This window comes from Malania oleifera, chromosome 2, assembly GCF_029873635.1.
Source record: "Malania oleifera isolate guangnan ecotype guangnan chromosome 2, ASM2987363v1, whole genome shotgun sequence".
Taxonomy (NCBI): Eukaryota; Viridiplantae; Streptophyta; class Magnoliopsida; order Santalales; family Ximeniaceae; genus Malania; species Malania oleifera.
In genome coordinates, this window is record NC_080418.1 from 110,149,192 (window position 1) to 110,167,548 (window position 18,357).

Sequence of the window (18,357 nt, forward strand, 5' to 3'; positions counted from 1 at the left end):
TTTAAAGTGAAACAATTAAGTAAAATAATTATAATAAATATTATTTTTATTATAGTAATCTTCAAAATGTGTATTACTTGTAATTTTATTATTTTAACCATATTTTCATAACATTTTGATTAAAAAAATAAAAATAAGAATTTTTTAATTTATTTTTAATTTGTATTTATTTTATAAATATTATCTAAACAAATTGCTAGTTTTTAGTTTCTCTTTCTAATTTTTTATTTTCATTTCTAGTTTTTACTTTTTTAATTTTTAACCATGATACCAAACGTGGAACCTAGAAAGCTAAAAGCTGCCAAGGCTATAGGATCCTCCAAATAGTAAACCCATTCTAGGTAGCTTTGCCTCCAATGAATCTCAAGCTAGTGAAGAACTTTTTCAATTTGAACAGAGAAAACAAGGTAGTGAATTATTAAAAACTCAATTTTTGGTCATATTACAGAAACTGCATTCCTGATATGATTGATCCATGATTCCTTTGATACACTCATTTGTTAAATATCTTGAAGACCAATGAACATTCATAAAAGTTTTTTCAAAAAATATTTCAAGTCAGTGTAGTAAGAAACTGTGACCACCATATACAAATTGTGGCAACAATTGTCATGACTCATCGTTCTTGGTCATAAAGGGATTGAATGGTTTGCTAGAGTTCAAGAATTTCTACTGGCAGCATCTCGAATGTGTGAAAGGCGTGGAACTACAAGAGGTCCACCACGAACCTTTTCAAGAGCAAAGCTTATCCTTAACGGTCGACCTAGAAAAGCCTGCAATTCAAATTATATTAGCTAAAAGCGTTGAACCATCTATGTTCGATAAATTGGGAAAAACGATACGAAATGAATATCCACTCACCTTCCCATCCATGGCATCTTTTGCACTTTTGGCCTGATCTTCTTTTGAGAAATAAACAAACCCAAAGCCTCTTGACCTACCAGTGTCTTTGTCATACATTATTCTCACTAAAACAAAAGCACTGCATGATTAGAAACTTTAGCTTAATGTTTCAGATCATTCAACATAAATGTCCAGTACATCCATGGTCATCAAAATCCTGATCCAGATTGTATGATCCTATGCTCCATACTGCATAATCGATCCAGATCATATGTAGAATCAAAATTAGGTAAGATTTGAATAGGAACGTAGGAATCATAGGATCGCGATCCTACTTGGGATCCTACCATTCCTATTTGTTTGCACTTTGAATTTTTTCTGTTTAGGATTTTAAATAAAGGGCCAATTCATATTTTTATTGGCCTAAGCACTTTCCTTTCGTAATAGAATCAAATTTTGGTCTAGCTAGCCCAAGTGCATCAAAATTAGAGCAAGAAAACTAACATCTCCTGGGATTTGTTCATTCCAAGTCAAGAGAGCAGCTGAGCATCTCCTAAAAGCTCTCTTCGAAACGAAAAGCTCTTTAAGAGCTTAGGATTCTTGATGGCTAGACCCAAGTTATTCATCAGGAGGTAGGGACTCTGTCTTCTTCCAATAGCAACAAAGGCCAGAGCTTTGAGATCAAAAGAGTTTCAACAACTAAGGAGTTGTACAGTCAGACTGAAAGCTTAAAATTGCAAGCATGCATCAGTTATGCATTATCTTTGTAATTTTTACTTTCTCAACTTTTCTCTTATTATTGACAAACAAGAGACCTAATATTTTTAACCCCAAAGAACAGAGCAAACAACTTTCTTTTTCATCTACTTCTCATTTCGACTAACAAAAAGATCTTGTACCTTCAAAAAAGAGATTTTCTTCTCTTCCTCTTCCTTCTTTTTCTTATCATGGTCTGATGACAAGGCCACATAAATTGAGAAGTTTACAACAATTTGAATTAAGATTAGCAACTTCTTCTTCCTTTTTTTTTTTCATTCTTTTGGCTTTTCTTTTTTAATTACAATTATAGAATAACAAGCTAGCAACAGCCTGTCCTTTGCGGTTTTAAGCCCTGCTAAAACCCTTCTTCGGGACAATCTTTAGTGAAGTGCCTCTGACTACGCTCATGCACCTGAACTGAACCCCCACTAATGCTGGTAAAATTAGCAGGCTGGCTTTTCTAAAAAAGGTTGTTCAGGGTCGGAACGAGTAAGCCTCGAGAACTCCTTGCGCCAAAGGCTAACCCGCTTTGGAAACAAGGCTCTGCAATTCAGGCCATTCAAATTTCTTTTATGGTAACATTGTCCAAGGAAAAACCTGCTAGGTGCTAGCTAACAAGCTATCTACATTCCTAAATTTGTTTTAATTTCTTGGAATTTAATACCAAGTTTTTAGGATTATTTTTTTATTGGAAAATGTCATAAAATGGAAAATACACAAATGTTTAATTCATTTTAAATTGTAAATAAAATCTTATGATCCACGATCCGATCCGACAACTCCCCGAACAATCCTTTGTAGGATCCCAATTCTAACAACCTTGAGTACATCTAAAGGACAAACCAGAAGAGTCACCATGTGAAAAGGAAAACAAGTACCCAATAGCAATAATTTCATTTTATGATGACAATAAATTAATTTTAATACTGGGTAAATTTTATTAAATTTTACTACTGGGTAAATGTTGTGTTTTGTCCAAAGTAAACCTCTAGATTGGAATGAGTTCCAAAAGTGCCCTAGCGGTCAATAAGCAGCCGCAGCTGTTTCATTGTCGCCAGTCAAGGAACTCCTGACCATAAGAAACTCTGGGTGCTTAAAAAGTTTTGCCCCCTAGTTATCATGAAACTATATATGCCAATTATTACAATCATCTTATATGTGAGTTCCATACCATTTTCTGGAAAAAAAAAAAAACTTAAATTATACAATGGGCATAAAAATTTCATCCAACTCATATTTCTATAAGCTTGAATATTACCAATTTATCATACGCATTAACAAAACTATAACGAACATTGAACATAGTCCAGCTCATAAGACACAACTTTCAGCCTGCAGCAGCAACATTAAGGATTTTATGATCACGCACAAGTATTCTGGCTGATCCATGAAGGAGATCCAAATCTCAATCATTCATTCATAACATCAAGATAACTTGGTAAAAAAAAAATGTTTAAAAAATAAATAAATACAGTAAAGCAAACAGTTGAAGAACCTTTTGCTGTGGTCTGGAATCTTCTGAGCAAAATTGAAAAGAAGTTTAAGAAAAATAAAACATATAGATTTTTCACTTCTAAAACATAAAGTACATCATTGTTCTTGTCCATCTTCTTTACCATTCTTACAGTACAATCCTAGATTTGATTGCATGTTGCATTGATTATTTTACTAATGATTTAGAAGGCGCAATTTAGGCTTGCCTAAGGACAAGGCATGCCAGAATGTCCAACGGCACAATTAAGAAAAATCAAACTCTGAAAAGGCAAACATGCAATGCAACAAGGCTTATGCATTTGCACAAAAGGTTCAATCTATACACTTTTCTGGTTGAGGCCTACACAGTGTTGGGCTTGTTAATTTTAAGTCAGTTTTGGTTAGCAAAATAGTTAGCAAATTTAACTAGATGTATTCATGGAATGATTAAGAAATGCTCTAATTTGAGTGATTCTCTAAATCCTTGAACCTAAAACCTTTCAAAAATAATTAAGAGTTTCATCTTGGACCATGAACCCTTTGTAATGTTATGATCATCTCCTAGTACGGTTTCCTAAATGAATTTAAGTTTGTATGCATAGAATGCTGATGCAGTTGACAAATCATTTTGAATATTTTTTTTCAATTTTTATTTGAAACTATTGTAATTTTTTTTATTATTATATTGGGAGTTTATATATATATATATATATATATAAACTCCCACAACACTCATGTGTTTACGCCTTAGGCTTACGCCTTGCCTCACTAGAATTAAAATGCCTCACATCTCACCTCCACCTCTAAAACTATTGATTTTAGCCCAAAGAATGTGAAAGAAATACTTCAGCACTTAAAAGGAGAGAAACACTCGACTTGCTTAGAGCATTACCATGATCACCAACGTGAGCCTCGTGGAAATCTCCTTAGAGTCCAGCAATTCAGCTTCTGACTCTCAAAACCAACTTTAAAAATCTTTGACACTTGTTTCAAGATGGTCGCATTTTACTCACTTTTCATCAGACTGTAATGTAGAACAGCCTAGAAGAAAGAGGAAATGGAGAAATAGACAGACTAGAGAAAGAAAATAAAGAGGAAGAAAAGAAGAGGAAGAACAAAATAAAGAAGAAACATGAGAATTAGAGAGAGAGATCCAATTGCGAGGACACACAGAGAGACAGCCATACAGAGATTGAAAGAGAGTAAAATGTAGAGAGGGAGAGAGAGAGAGAGAGAGAGAGAGAGAGAGAGAGAGAGAGAGAGTTTGAAGTAGAGAAAAATGCTTGGGCAAAATTCAATTAGTCTTCCAAATTCAATAATCCCTTCCATCCATAAGCCTATGTTTTTAGTCAACAAAGAAACCAAAAAGATAATAACAACCAAAATTACAAGATAAACCCAAAGTGAAAAATTATAAAATAACCTCAAAATAATTAAATATCAAAATAAAAACCAAAACAACTAAAATATCTAGACCACCCTAAATTAACTATATTTCCCAAACTACCATATTTCCCAAACAAAGACGAACCCCTAATTTCCAAATCTTTGGTAGAATATGATTGCCTAGAATCATCTAAAGGCATACTCCAACAAATTCCCTCAGTTAAAGAAAACCTGGCTGAAATGTTGTGGTAGCAAGAGCTTGATAGTGAGGAAAAACTTTAACCAAGCAACAGAATGTAGAACTAGCAAGAATTGTAATGCATCCTCAATCAACACAGTAAAGTAGCAAACGTGTCCTCCAACTAAAGACTCATCACCCAAAAACTCCATGCGTCCATAATGTGGTTCACATGCGACACGACCAATTTTGACAAAGAGCTTGAAATTGAAGAACTAGTTGATCTAGTGAAGTCACTAGCTTATCTATAGGATTTTTCTTGGTTCTCTATACTCATGGATGTAAAGAATCAAATTTGGATGATTGATCAAATTCGCCCTAACCTCTTATCTCTACGCCAACAAACACACTCTTTTTCTATCTTTCCATCTCCCCTACCCCTAAGGTCTGAATCTCTCTCTCATTCTCATGTTTCTTCTTTTTTCATTCTTCTTTGCTTTCTCTTTCTAATATCTTCTCCTCCCTCCTTATATTTTCTGTCAATGCTCCATTTCATTTCTTTCACTTTGACCCCCATGTCAATTGGAAAATAACCCTCACTTCAATCCAACAATCCACCACAGCCACTACCACTCACAGCTGTCCTTCAGCAAAACCTTTGGAAACAAAAACCCTAATCATTTTTCCCTTCAGAAAATTCCCTAAATCTGCAGAGCCTTTCTATTAGAAAACAAAAATTTAAAAAAAAAAAAAATACATGGCCATTCTGAATTTCAGAGAATTTCCAGAAAAAAAAAATTGTTGCTTCCAGTTCTGAATTCAGAGTAGGTTCCAGAAAAAATAAATATAAAAAAATATTGCAGCTGCTAGTCTAAAATCCAAAGAAAGTTTTAAGCAACAACAATATAAAAAGAGATAGTAAAGAGTGCAGCTGCTGCTTCAAGGTTTTCGCTGGAAAAAAAGAAGGTTCATCAATAGAAATGTAGACACCCAATTTTGTCCAGGATGACATTTCTCAATTAATTGAAGAATAAGAACCATTAACTAGTTAGACAAAAATTAATTAAGGTTCCTTCATCTTGCCCTCAGTCATTTTGTGAGCAATTTAAAATTGGGGTGCCTAATTTCACTTTTTGAGGATTTAATTGCTCTAATTTTATTAAATATGGGGTTATCCTCAATCAGGTTAAGTTCCCTTCCTTGGGATAGAAGAAAACTTGTTTCCAACCTTTATAGGACAAGAAAGGGGTTTCCTTATTCTAAAAGGGCATTTTTGGAAATCGAAGTTAAGGGCAACACCCCTTGCTACTCTTTCTTTATAAAAAGGACGCAAGGAGGAGAGAAAGAGAGGACACAAGGAGATACGTTTAATCAAAGGGAACACACATTCAATCAAGGGGGCACATACGTTGAAGGAAGAGGGGCATATGTTCACTTTAGAGGAGAGCTTGAGTACAAGGAAAAGGAGAAAGAAAAAGAAAATAAAGGGAACTCTATCGAAGAGGAGAACTAAAATTTGAAGAAGGAGGTTTCAAGCTTGAAAAAGAGGACCAAAACTTGCTCTAGATCTTGGAATATTCGATCTTTCAAGAAGAACAAGGTATGTCTCTCTCGCGCACGTGTACATGATCTCATAAATACTCTCTTGAAATTGGTGGTATGTTTGGATGAATGACTTGAAAATCTTTTGGATAACATGATAAATTTGAAATATTTAGGATTTTATTCATATAAAAATCAAAGGTTTGATTTTGATTGCATGTTTTCGTGCTCAGGTTTCAGTATTTTTATAATATAATTGCATAAAAAAAGCCACCTAGATCATATATTTGATGCTTATGTTATGAATAAATTATGGTGCATTCATGCTTGAGGCAACCTAAAGTTGGCTCTTTTTTTTGCTTTTTTTTTGCACTACAAGGACTGGGTTTGGGTTTAGAACAGACTTAAGACAGCATGAGAAGGGATAGAAATACAGAAGAATAAGGGAATAAGTGAAAATAGGGAGAGAGAGGTTTTAAGGCCGTTTTCGCTTGCATGGTTAGCCTAGGAGGGTATAGAGAGTTTGAGCAGGGTTAGGAAGCTTTGCTCGTGGGATTAGGAAGTTGGAACACTCATTGGGACAGTGGAAAACAGGGCCGTCGCCATTATCACTGGTGATGGCCAAGCAGGAATAGATAGGCTTATCTTTTGGATGTTTGGGCCGTTTTTGATCATTGATATGTGTTTAGAGGTGTCCAAGGGCTCGAACTATGCCAAAATAAGTGTTTCCCAATGTCAGAGCTGGTCTGGAGGGAGCCTGCAAGTTTTAGGGTTTCAGCGTCTTCTCCAATAAGACGACAAAGAAGATGATTGAAGCATTATGTTAACTGCCGCCCTAGTCACATGTGGCCCATGCAGATAGCCAACCTGTTTTCCTATTTTATTATTATTATTATTATATTTAATTATTTTTCATTTTCATTAGTCTATTTTAATGTTCAAAAATTTTTAAAATAGTTTTCCATTGCCAAAAATTCTGAAAAATAGGAGAAAGTCAGAAAAAAAGTTTCTTTTTATTTTAGCTGTTTCACGGATTTTAACATTACTTTCTATTCATTTTATATTTTCTTTAATTTAGGCTTCTTAAATTAGACAGTTATTATTTCAAATGAATTTAATTTTTTTGCTCCATAAAATTGTTTAGGAGGGGCCCTTTTATGGTATAGAATTTATTTTAGTTTTTTGGTTAATTTTTAGTTGATTTAACTTATTTGTTTGAATTTGATTTAATTTTAGTGGTTAATAATTGGTTTTAAAATTGAAAAAAAAAAAAAAAAAGGAAAAATTCAAATAAAATACCCCCAAAAAATTTCATTTTCTTTTCATTAATTTTTTGGAGTTTTAGGACTGTTTTGGACTTAAGAGTAACTTCAAATCAGGTTTCAAGAGTGCATAATGCAAGAAAATGTGAGTTTTGAAGGTGATGACCATCGCACGTTGTGCTTGTGATTCTTTATTTATGAGCATGGGATATCAAAGTTGAGTTTAAATTCATTTGATTTGCATGAGAAGAGGCCTCGGTTTGTTTTGATGAAATCATATGCATGTTTGCTCAAATCATTTAGTGTTGCTACAATGAGATGTACTGTTATATGTATATATGGTGTAATTGGATTTTGGCATGATGAGCTTTGAGACTTTATTTGAATTGTGAACAGATTGAAATGAATGAAAATGGAAAGAATTTTAATTAATGAATCCAAACAACGGAATGCAAAAGTGGCACAATGACGTTCTTCTTAGGATTCTCGAGGTGAGGGAAGTCTTACGACTATAATGAGATACCTGATGGTTGTAAGGTGGAAAAATATCTAAAGGGAGGTAAATCTAATTAAATTGAAAGAATTTAAAGACTTCATTTGAATAATACTTGAAAGACCCAATGTTATCTTAGTACTATTCAAAAGGATGGGTGTGTAGGGGTGTTAGTACCTTCCCTCTCAATAAATGTGTTGCCAAATTTGGACATTGGTATGCAGACCATATACTATTGGTTCTTTGGATCCTATGAGTAACTAGTGGACCTTAAGATTGATAGTAATTAAATTAGGTATTTTAACCTTATCTAGGATAAAGTAGGTTAGTGGCAACTCCGTTGACATATTTTTGACCCACATCTCATTCCCAATTCAAATTTCACAATTCAAGTTTGCCATCCATGTCAAGGCGGTTTGAGCATTCACCCCAATAGAGGTGAGCCTTTAAGATGTGTTGACAAGAAAAATAATCTTCATCCCAACCAATAACTATTACTGCAATTTCTTCTTGTCAAAACCAATCAGCTCTGCTTTGAAGCTTTACCTCTGGATATAAAAAAAAAAAAGGAATTTCATGATCATCAGAAATTTTGGAATTTCTCCCTAGTTGAAGACAACCACCGCCAAGAGCATCACTCTCTCTATACTAGAATCAGTCTGCATGGACACTTCTTCCAAATCCTTCCACCTTAGCAACTCTCCAAGACAGTTTCCACCATCACAACTTTCTACCATCCTCAACCTACCATCGTCCAGAATTGCTGCAACTTCCTGTTGTAAGCTCTATATATATATATATATATATATATATATAGAGAGAGAGAGAGAGAGAGAGAGAGAGAGAGAGAGTCCCATCGCCCTTTAGAATTTCAAGTGTGCAAGTCCAATATTACTCCAACTTATTTAATTTCTCTTATATCCCTACCTAGATCTTGTCCACCCCTAACCAACCATGTATCTCTACCTAATAACCCAGTCCAGACAGCTTGAGAGAATAAGTTGTGGACACCCTTGTGAGAATGATTTCAACTGTTAGAAAATGAGCTTAGCCTATTACATATATCTGAGAGTTCTATTTTGATTGTAACTGCAAGATTTTGACTATATCAAGGAAAATTTGAATTGAAAAATAATACTGAATAAAAGTTAAATCTACTCGTGAGAAATTGGGAAAGAGAGAGTTTGACATAGAGATAAAAGCATACGCAAGATTAATTAATCATCCAAATTTGATTCCTTATGTCCATAAGCCTATATTCAAGGGAAACCAAGAAACCCCAAAGATGAAACAATTAGAAATTACAAACCCCTTAAAACTAATCAAGAACTATAAAATAACCTCAAAGAAAGTAAATATCAAAACAAAACGAAAAACAACTGAAATATTCAAACAACCCTCAAGGAATCCTAAGAACCCACATTTTCTAAACAAAAACTAATCTTTGACATATAAATCTTCTAGAACATGACTATCTATAATTATCCATAGGCCCCTTAGTGCCCTTATTATATCTAATGGCAAATCGAGGAAATAGGCATCCGGTCCATATTCAATGATGATAGGAAAAGTTTCATCAAATTTGGTTAGAGACCATGTGGAGAGAAAAGAAGTGTTGGGAGCACATATTTAAGGGATGGAGAAAAAAATCAAGTTGTTGAGACTTGATATACATTGCTGGCCCACAACCTAACTTAAGTTTTTAGGTAAAGTGGAAATCTAAAATGGTATTAGAGCCATGGTTGCCTGGGTTCCAGTGCATCTAATGTAAGTTTGTTAAAAAATTATCACATTCCCAATATAGGTGTTTTATTCATTGTTTGTTTATCTCTCCATGCACAACCAGTCTGCACATAAGGGGGAGTGTTAAGGCTAGATAAACATTATTGGCTCACAACTTAACAGCTTTAGTTTTTACATAAAGTGTGAATACTAACAAATGCCCAGAGGATTCCTGATAACAGGTTCAATGACTTAAGGATTTTTCAATAAATTCTTAAGCAACCAATCTGGCTTGTTCCTTGGGTGAAGAGTGGGCAATTGAAGTTCAAAAATTGAGTCTAGTTGGCAAATCATCTAGAATCTCATTGTAAATCTTAGCTTCAAAGCTTAGTGACAAGTCAGTGCCATGTTCTAGGGTCTGGGTCTGTTTCTCGCCTAGAGGTGGTCACTATGAACAAGTCTAGAATCGAACCTAGGAAGGAACTAAGGCTAACATCCTAAAAGAAAGGCCTGTAACTCGTGTCCATTTACGGATTTGAAAATAGTGCACTAACAATATGCAAGTCACTGACACAAAGGCAATATACAATTACACAATAATTCACCTAAGACTTGAAATGGTGAGGTATTCACCTTCAATAGGTTGAGTCTACTAAACATTTTGGACAAAATTATGGCTCTTGACTACCGAGAACTTTCCGTACTTAGATGAAAATCTCCAACATGAGAGTAAATGTTTGCAACCGAAATTTTTTGTTGGACTCTCTAACCTCTGACAAAGACATGGCAGTCTTTGAGTTTGCCAACGATTTTGATGCCTTAACCTTTTTAAGAAAACGATGACAATTTTCACACACGCATCCATATCACACCTAAACATGAGATCATTAAATTTAGCAAAATATTCCAACACACTAGAAGACCATTGGTTATGTTACGCAATGGTCAACTAATTATCTCCAATAAGGAGGAGCAGAAAGTATTTCATTTCAAATCACATGGCAACAGGTGGTGCTCCAAATATCCTATGCCTATGTTTGGGAGCTTGGAATTCCAGCCTTCCATTTAGATTTGTGTGGGTTTGGATAAAGTGCAATACAAAAGTGTATTAAATTTCATTCAACTCCATGCAAATCCAAATCTAACACATGAAATCCATGCTCCAAAATACAATCTATGTATCTTTCAATCTTTTGCCAATCAATAAGTCTAGATTTAACAAATTGGATGCACTAACAGTTATAAATTCCATATTAATCAAAGTAATCTTATTCTATGTCCACTAACCAATCTTAGTAAAGGTTTGAACAACCATCAAACTTAAGGGCACACTTAGATTCAGTTACTAGGCAAATAGCTAATCAAATGTATCGAAGTAGCTCATTTTTTTGGATGGATATGAAGTTATAAGGAGAGAGAGGAAAAAAAACAAACTTAAAATTTGATGCAAGGGGCAAGACAATGATTTTATTCTTTTATTTTTATTTTTCCACACGAGCAAGAATGGTGAACACACAAAAGTATGGACCTTGTGCAAATTCACAAGTTGACCAATTAGATAAGAAACAAAATTTATTTTTCCAGGGAGTTCAAGCACATATTGAGGTCCATGTAACCTTGCAAAGTGCCTGCAAGCACACATTTAGCTCTAGGTCAGCCTTCCCTACAATTTCTTAGACATTTCTCAAATTTCTCATCACAATTAGTTATTGCTCAGTCGAATACTCTAAAATATCGCAGCAAATCTGGAACTGTTACTGGGAAATTCAGAAGATCTAGAAGTACTGTTGGCAGGATGAACTTCTCTCCAATATTTGAAAACTTCAAAGTGAACACTCAATCTCTCATGCGTAGATTCAATTTCTATTCTGTAGTTTTCAAAATCTCACAAAAAATTCCAATTTTCACTTAACAGAGTCAAAATCTTACGTTTGCAGTTAAAATATCACTCAGATAAAATATAATGGCTCAGGTTGAAAATATCACAGGCTAAGCTTAATTTCTCACTATTGAAATCAATTTCTCAAGGGTCTGTGCAGACTAAATTCCATTGATGCAAAAGAGGTGCTGTAAGTCGTTGTTGACACTGACAAGGAGAAACCCTGACATGGATTCAAAATTTTCACTGATGAGTGAGAAGGTCATTGCAAAGTCCTGCAAGGCAGTTTTCAAAATTTATCTTGGGTCAAAGTTCATAAATGATTCACTCTGCTTGAGCAAACACAACGGTACTGTGTTAATAATGCGCATAAGGGATGGGTGGCCATCATTTGGCTAAGCAGTAGTTTCCTTTTTCCTTCGTTACATAGAGGTATCACTTGCCAGCCCGTTGAGCCAATGAACCTTTAATAAAGCCTTCGTTCATCCACCCTTGTTCCCCATTCACCCCTAGGTAGCCCCTGATATTTCATTCTGCTAAAGAAAACATGGAAATTAAATTGAAAAGAGGCTTTTGTTCTGCTACCCTCTTGGAAAAATATTTTATACGCAGACCTGCCTCTATCTTTCCCTTGTTTGTCTCTTCGGAAAACAAAGGGAGACACAATCTTTCAGTTCTCCATGAACAGACAATTTGAAAAAAATAATAAAAAAAGGGCAGACCAGTGCACAAAGCTCCTGCGTATGCCGGGTTCGGGGAAGGGGCGGACCACAATGGGTCTATAGTGCACAGCCTTACCTTGCATTTTTGCAAGAGGTTGTTTCCACACCTCGAACCCTCGAGGTCACACGGCAACAACCTTACCATGTAGAAACCCAAAACTAAACATGTAGAAAATTTGACTCGACCAGCAAACAAACTATTCAGCTCACACACACACAAGAAAAAGTGAACACAGACCAGAAAAAGCACCCACACAGCTAAACAAAGGAATCACCTTTCATTTCTTTGTTCATTGATTTCCGAGATTCATTCCTCTTTGGCCTTCTCTTCCTCTTTTCATTCTTTTTCTTTTTGATCACCCTTTTTTTTCTTAATTTCTCTTTACACTTTCCTTTTATTTCCTTCTTTCTTTCATCATTTTCTCCCATTTACATTTTTCATTTAAGAAAACGGCTTAAATTAGAGATAATTCATAGAAATTGCATGGAAGAAAAGTAACAGCTGTGTTTGGCAGTCTGCATTTGGAGCTGTTTGACCAGGGGAGAGGAGGCACGGGGGGGGGGTGGGGGTGGAGAGAATCTTGCAAGAAAAGCTTTAGCGTGTGGGTGAGAGCACAAAATTTCTCTAGAAGAGATGTTCATCCCCTGTACTCTCTCTTTCTTTACCCCAAGAGAAACTTCAGTGTGTGCGTGGAGAGCACATAATTGATCTGAGGAGAGAAGCTCATCCCCAGCTTCCCACCCTCCCAGGAGTAGCTTTAGTGTGTGCATGAATAGCACAAAAATTCTCTAAGGAGAGATGTTCAATGGTGAGCGTAGAAGCCTTCACATTGCCAAAACTCCAGGCCATTATCACTGCCTGCTCCACCATCCCCGACCAGTGGGCCACCATCTTCTTCATTTACCGCATCAATAAAGTCAAGATCCAGATCACCAGGCTCTTCGCCATGGTTGTCCTCTACTCAATCATCAAAGTACTATACTACATAGTGCCAAGTGCCAACAGAGCTTTCCGGCAAGGTTGAGGACGAAATGCCACAGGGTCTTCAGCCCATGAATGGAGAAGCAGCACCATAGCTAATGTTTATGGTATCATCCTTGCTGGTCTATCTATGCATGTGTTTATTTTTAAATAGATTTTCCTCTAATTCCAAGGTTTAATGAGATATACTTAGGGTTAAATCATCAATGAAATGAAATGTTAAATAGAAATAAATAATAAACTATTGCATGCGATGAACAAAGAACCCAGTTTCCTAACTGTTGCTGCTTCTGTTTTTTTTGGCCAGAAGTTTTTTCCAAATTATTTTGGCACAAGTTAGCATTCTTGAGCTGAACTATGCAGGAGGATCTTGATCGTGAATCTAGTGTGATTCATGGTTTAAGTTTTGAGATTTTGCTGTTTTAGTTTTCTTCCCTTCTTTTCATTATCTGTTATGGATTTTTTGGTTAATTCAGGGGAAGATTTCAAGAAATACACTTATTGTTCAAGAGTTTTTGTCAGCTCGGATGAGATTTGAAGAATTCTGATAAGGAAGGAGAAGGTTCCAAGAAACATTCTGGTACTGACGTGTGCGTCTCTGTTGCCTTTGAAAGATGATTTGAAGAAAGATTCTAGTTCGAATTCTGCTAAGGTAATTGGAGAAAACTGTTTGATTCAATTCAAGATGAGAAGATTTTATAGAATCTTCAATATTTCAAACCTTCTTGTAGTAACAGAAGAACCATTATTGAACTTCCTAACAAAATTTTTATGCTGGATTTGGAAAATGGGGAGATACTCTGATTGGAATTTTTTTGGGAAAACCTCCTCCAAATTCTTATGTGAAGTCTATTGTTGACAGTATCTGTAAGAAAGCAGGGATTATAGACATTTTTTGCTGTTGCTTCTGGAGGTTACTTTTTTAAGTTTGCGAGCAATGAAGGAAAATCATGGGTCCTCGAGAACGGATCATGGTTTATTGATAATAATCTTTCTTTGCCCTTGGGATCCAAATACTGAAGGTAAGAAAATTCAACAGAGCAAGATTCCTATCTGGGTAAAATTTTATAATATACCTTTGGTGTATTGGACAAGTTTGGGTTTGAGCTATTGTAGACACCCTATTTTTGCTCGGGCCAAATAAGATGATATGATGATGATGATGATGATGATGATTAATAATAATAATTATTATTATTATTATTATTATTATTTATTTACAATTATTATTATCATTATTTTTAAATATTATTATTACTTTATTATTATTATTTTACTATTATTATTATTATTATTATTTTTATCATTATTATTAATATTATCATTATTTTCAAACCTTATTATTATTATTACATTACTATTATTATTATTAATATATTATTATTATTAGCAATAGTAGTATTATTATTATTACCATATTTATTATTACCATAAAAGTATAAAAAAATAAAAAAAATAAAAATAAAAAATAAAAGAAGGAGCTTTAGGGTTTTGTTTTTTTTATATAAATAGGAAGATAAACAACACAGAGAGGGGGCGGAAAAAAAAAACCCTAACCTTGCACGCACAGCCGTCCATCTCTCGTTTCTGTCTCCCAGCCTTTCTTATCTCCATCACCTTCCTTCTACCCCACGCAGTGCTGCTGCTTCTCCTCCACAGCAACCCAACCTCCCTCTCCTACTCCGGAAGCCAACTCACGGCTTGACAACCGCCAGGTCTTCCTCCATAGCCACCCTAGCCCCCTGCTCTGTTCGCAGCTCCGGCACCACTAGAAGCTCAGAGCAGCCCTGCAACACTCCGTCCACTCACCCGACGAACCAGCAAGACATCGCCGCCGCCCTCGCCACAGTACCGGCCACCACGTACGCAGGCAACCCAGAAAGATAGAGCCGCCATCGTCGCCTTCCAGGATCTCCGGCTACCTCCATTCTCACTGTCACCGCCGGCAGCCGCAGCAATCCCCGATCTCCCTGCCACCATCATTATCGTCTCTCGGGTATTTCCCCACTCCACTCACCGTCGTCATCGCTCTCCGACATTACCTGTAGACGAGCACGAGGAGCAGCCTACCTCCTCACGGCCAGCCCTTCCCCGAAGCTCTCGGACCTCTCCATCATCCCGCACCCACTGTAAGCCCCCTTTGCTGTGAGTTTCCCGCATAACTCACACACACATGCACACAGCAAATTCACAACAAGCACACACTAGCACGCACACTAACCCATGCCTGCAAGCCACACAAACATATGCACTCCAGACCTGCACACACAAACACAAACTCACACACACAGTGAACACACACACCTGCTCACACTGTGCATGCACAACACACACGTAATTTTTTATTTTATTTTTTTTTCTTCTTTTTTATTACCGTAAATACTAATTGGTTTGTTTTCATTTTTGTAGGATTCCTTTTTGTTTATTGGGGCTCGTCTTAAGTTTTAAATTTTGAATTTTCTTGTCATCATTTTATTGTATATATGTTAAATAAGTAGTATTATGGTTATTGTATATTATTGTTAAAGTTCTTTTTTTTTTCCCCCTTATTGTCATGTATGTATTGTTATTATAATACTTATTGATTATATATTCAGTTTTTTTTTTTTCACCATGTTTGTTATTTATATAGCATTTAGGGTTTTTGATTATTATTATTTATGATTGTAATTATGTTATATTATTATTTAGGCATGTTTAAGATTTTGATTGGTTTCCATGTTTAGGGCTTAATTGCTTCCATATAGCTTGTGTATTAATTTTAGGATAGATGTTTCCATATTACTATCACATGTTTCCATATTAATTGCACATTGATTTATTTTAGACTTTGAATTACTTCCATATTATTGTATATTATTCTTTTTAGGGTTGGATTGACGTTGGATATTTAGGGTTTGTCTTGTTTCACTTTCATGATTATGTCTTACTTATTTCCGTGTTTGTCCATATTACACTTAACTTTTAGAGTTTGATTTGTGGTCATGTTTTTGGAAGTTTCCTTTATTATTAATATTAGGATTTTACTTTTGAAGGTTTGATTATTTATTTTATATATATATATATATATATATGTATATATTATATATGTATTATTATTCTAGTGGTATTATTATTAGTACTTACGTGTTATGATATGTATATTATTGTTATTATTATTATTATTATTATTATATAGTATTAGTATCCTATTATTTTCCTTATTTTTTTTATTATTTATATTAGCCATTTGAAATTTTAGGAAAACTACAAAAAAAAATCATAAAAAGAGAAAATTAGAAAAAATCTAAAAATATTTTTTGGGCTTGATTTTCATAATTTTTGCCTTAATTATCTTTCTGTTATTTCAAAATTCAACAAAATGTGGAAAAATATAAAAAATCAGAAAAATATAAAAAATCAAGAAAAATATTTTGAGACTTATAAATCATTTTTTGACACCATTTGAGTTCCAAAAACCTCCCAAACTAGTATTTTCATACTTAGAAAAACCCTATAAGATTTTCAAAATTTGGGAGTGTATTTTGTAAAGTATTTTCTCAATTTTCATCCCTATGATTGCAATAAAGAAGGTACAAGCTTTTGAAGTTTCACGTACCTCGGTTCTGAGGGAATATATATTTTATATATATATATATATATATATATATATTTGGGTATTTAAAAAATTCACTAAAAGGGAGTAATTTTCAAGATTTTTTAAATTTACTTTGGGATAATTTCATAATTAATTAGGTATCGTTCGTAAGAACGGGCGTGTAGGGGGTGCTCGTACATTCCCCACGCGTAACCGAACTCCCGATCCCAATTTTGGTAATGCAAATCCATTCTACCCTTAATTGGGTAGTAATTAAGTGTTTTAACCACACTAAAAGGTTAGTGGCGACTCCAATCCTATGTTTTTCCCGAAAATTTAAACCCTATTTTCTATTTCGCCACCCCGTGGCATACACACTCCGGGATGTTGCGACAGCTTGACAGCTCCACTGGGGACGATAAAGAGTCGAACCAGTAATTAATTAGAAATTATCCCGAGCTCAAATTTAATAAATCTTTTAGTTGCTCCTCATTTTGTGAATATTAATTGTAAATACTTTCTTTCCATTTTTTTTAGAGATAAGATTATTAATTGTAAATATTTTCTTTCCAAATTTTTAGATAAGAATATGAATTGTAAATATTTTCTTTCCAAATTTTTAATATGAATTGTAAATATTTTCTTTCCTAATTTTTAATATTAATTGTAAATATTTTCTTTCCAAATTTTTTAGATAAGAATATTAATTGTAAATATTTTCTTTTCAAATTTTTTAGATAAGAATATTAATTACAAATATTTTCTTTCCAAATTTTTTAGATAAGAATATTAATTGTAAATATTTTCTTTCCAAATTTTTTTAGATAAGAATATTAATTGTAAATATCTTCTTTCCAAATTTTCTCGATAAGAATATTAATTGTAGTTATTTTATTTCCAACTTTTTAGATTAAGTGTGTTAATTGTAAATATCTTGTTTCCATATTTTGAACAAGCATGTGATTGATCGTAATTTATTTCCTTTGTTGTTTAAATAAACATGTGATTAATTGTGAATATTTTGTTTCCTTTGTTATTGAATAAGCAAGTGATTACTTGTGAATATCTTGTTTGAATAAGCATGTAATAAAGGTGGGGGTAGCGGGATTAGGCTAAACTAGGATTCACACACTCCCACGTGCTCTGTACTCAAGCTTTACCTGTTAGGGTTAGATAGGGATGTAATAGCGTTTGTCCCTTCGTAGCTTAAGCTTGATGGGTGTAAATATTAATTGTAAATATTTTCTTTCCAAATTTTTAGATGAGAATATTAATTGTAAATATTTTCTTTCCAAATTTTTTAGATAAGAATATTAATTGTAAATATTTTCTTTCCAATTTTTTTAAGCTACGAAAGGACAAATGCTATTACACCCTTATCTAATCCTAACAGGTACAGGTCGGGTACAGAGCACGTGGGAGTGTGTGAATCCTAGTTTAACCTAATCCCGCTACCCCCACCTTTATTACGTACTTATTCAAACAAGATATTCACAAGTAATCACATGCTTATTCAATAACAAAGGAAACAAAATATTC

The 18,357-nt window shown here is 34.3% G+C and overlaps 1 protein-coding gene across 1 annotated transcript in view; it reads right to left on the reverse strand.

Annotated features, from left to right (window-relative positions):
* Positions 1-388: 388 nt before the first annotated feature.
* The window catches only part of LOC131148963 (glycine-rich RNA-binding protein 4, mitochondrial), a 33,933-nt gene continuing 15,964 nt past the window's right edge, over positions 389-18,357 (reverse strand). Inside the window, exons 3-4 of the mRNA XM_058098955.1 lie at positions 862-968; positions 389-773 (exon numbers count right to left, since the gene is read on the reverse strand). Of these exons, the coding sequence (XP_057954938.1) occupies positions 660-773; positions 862-968 (221 nt within the window). The 3' untranslated portion in view covers positions 389-659. The remainder of the gene's footprint in view (positions 774-861; positions 969-18,357) is intronic.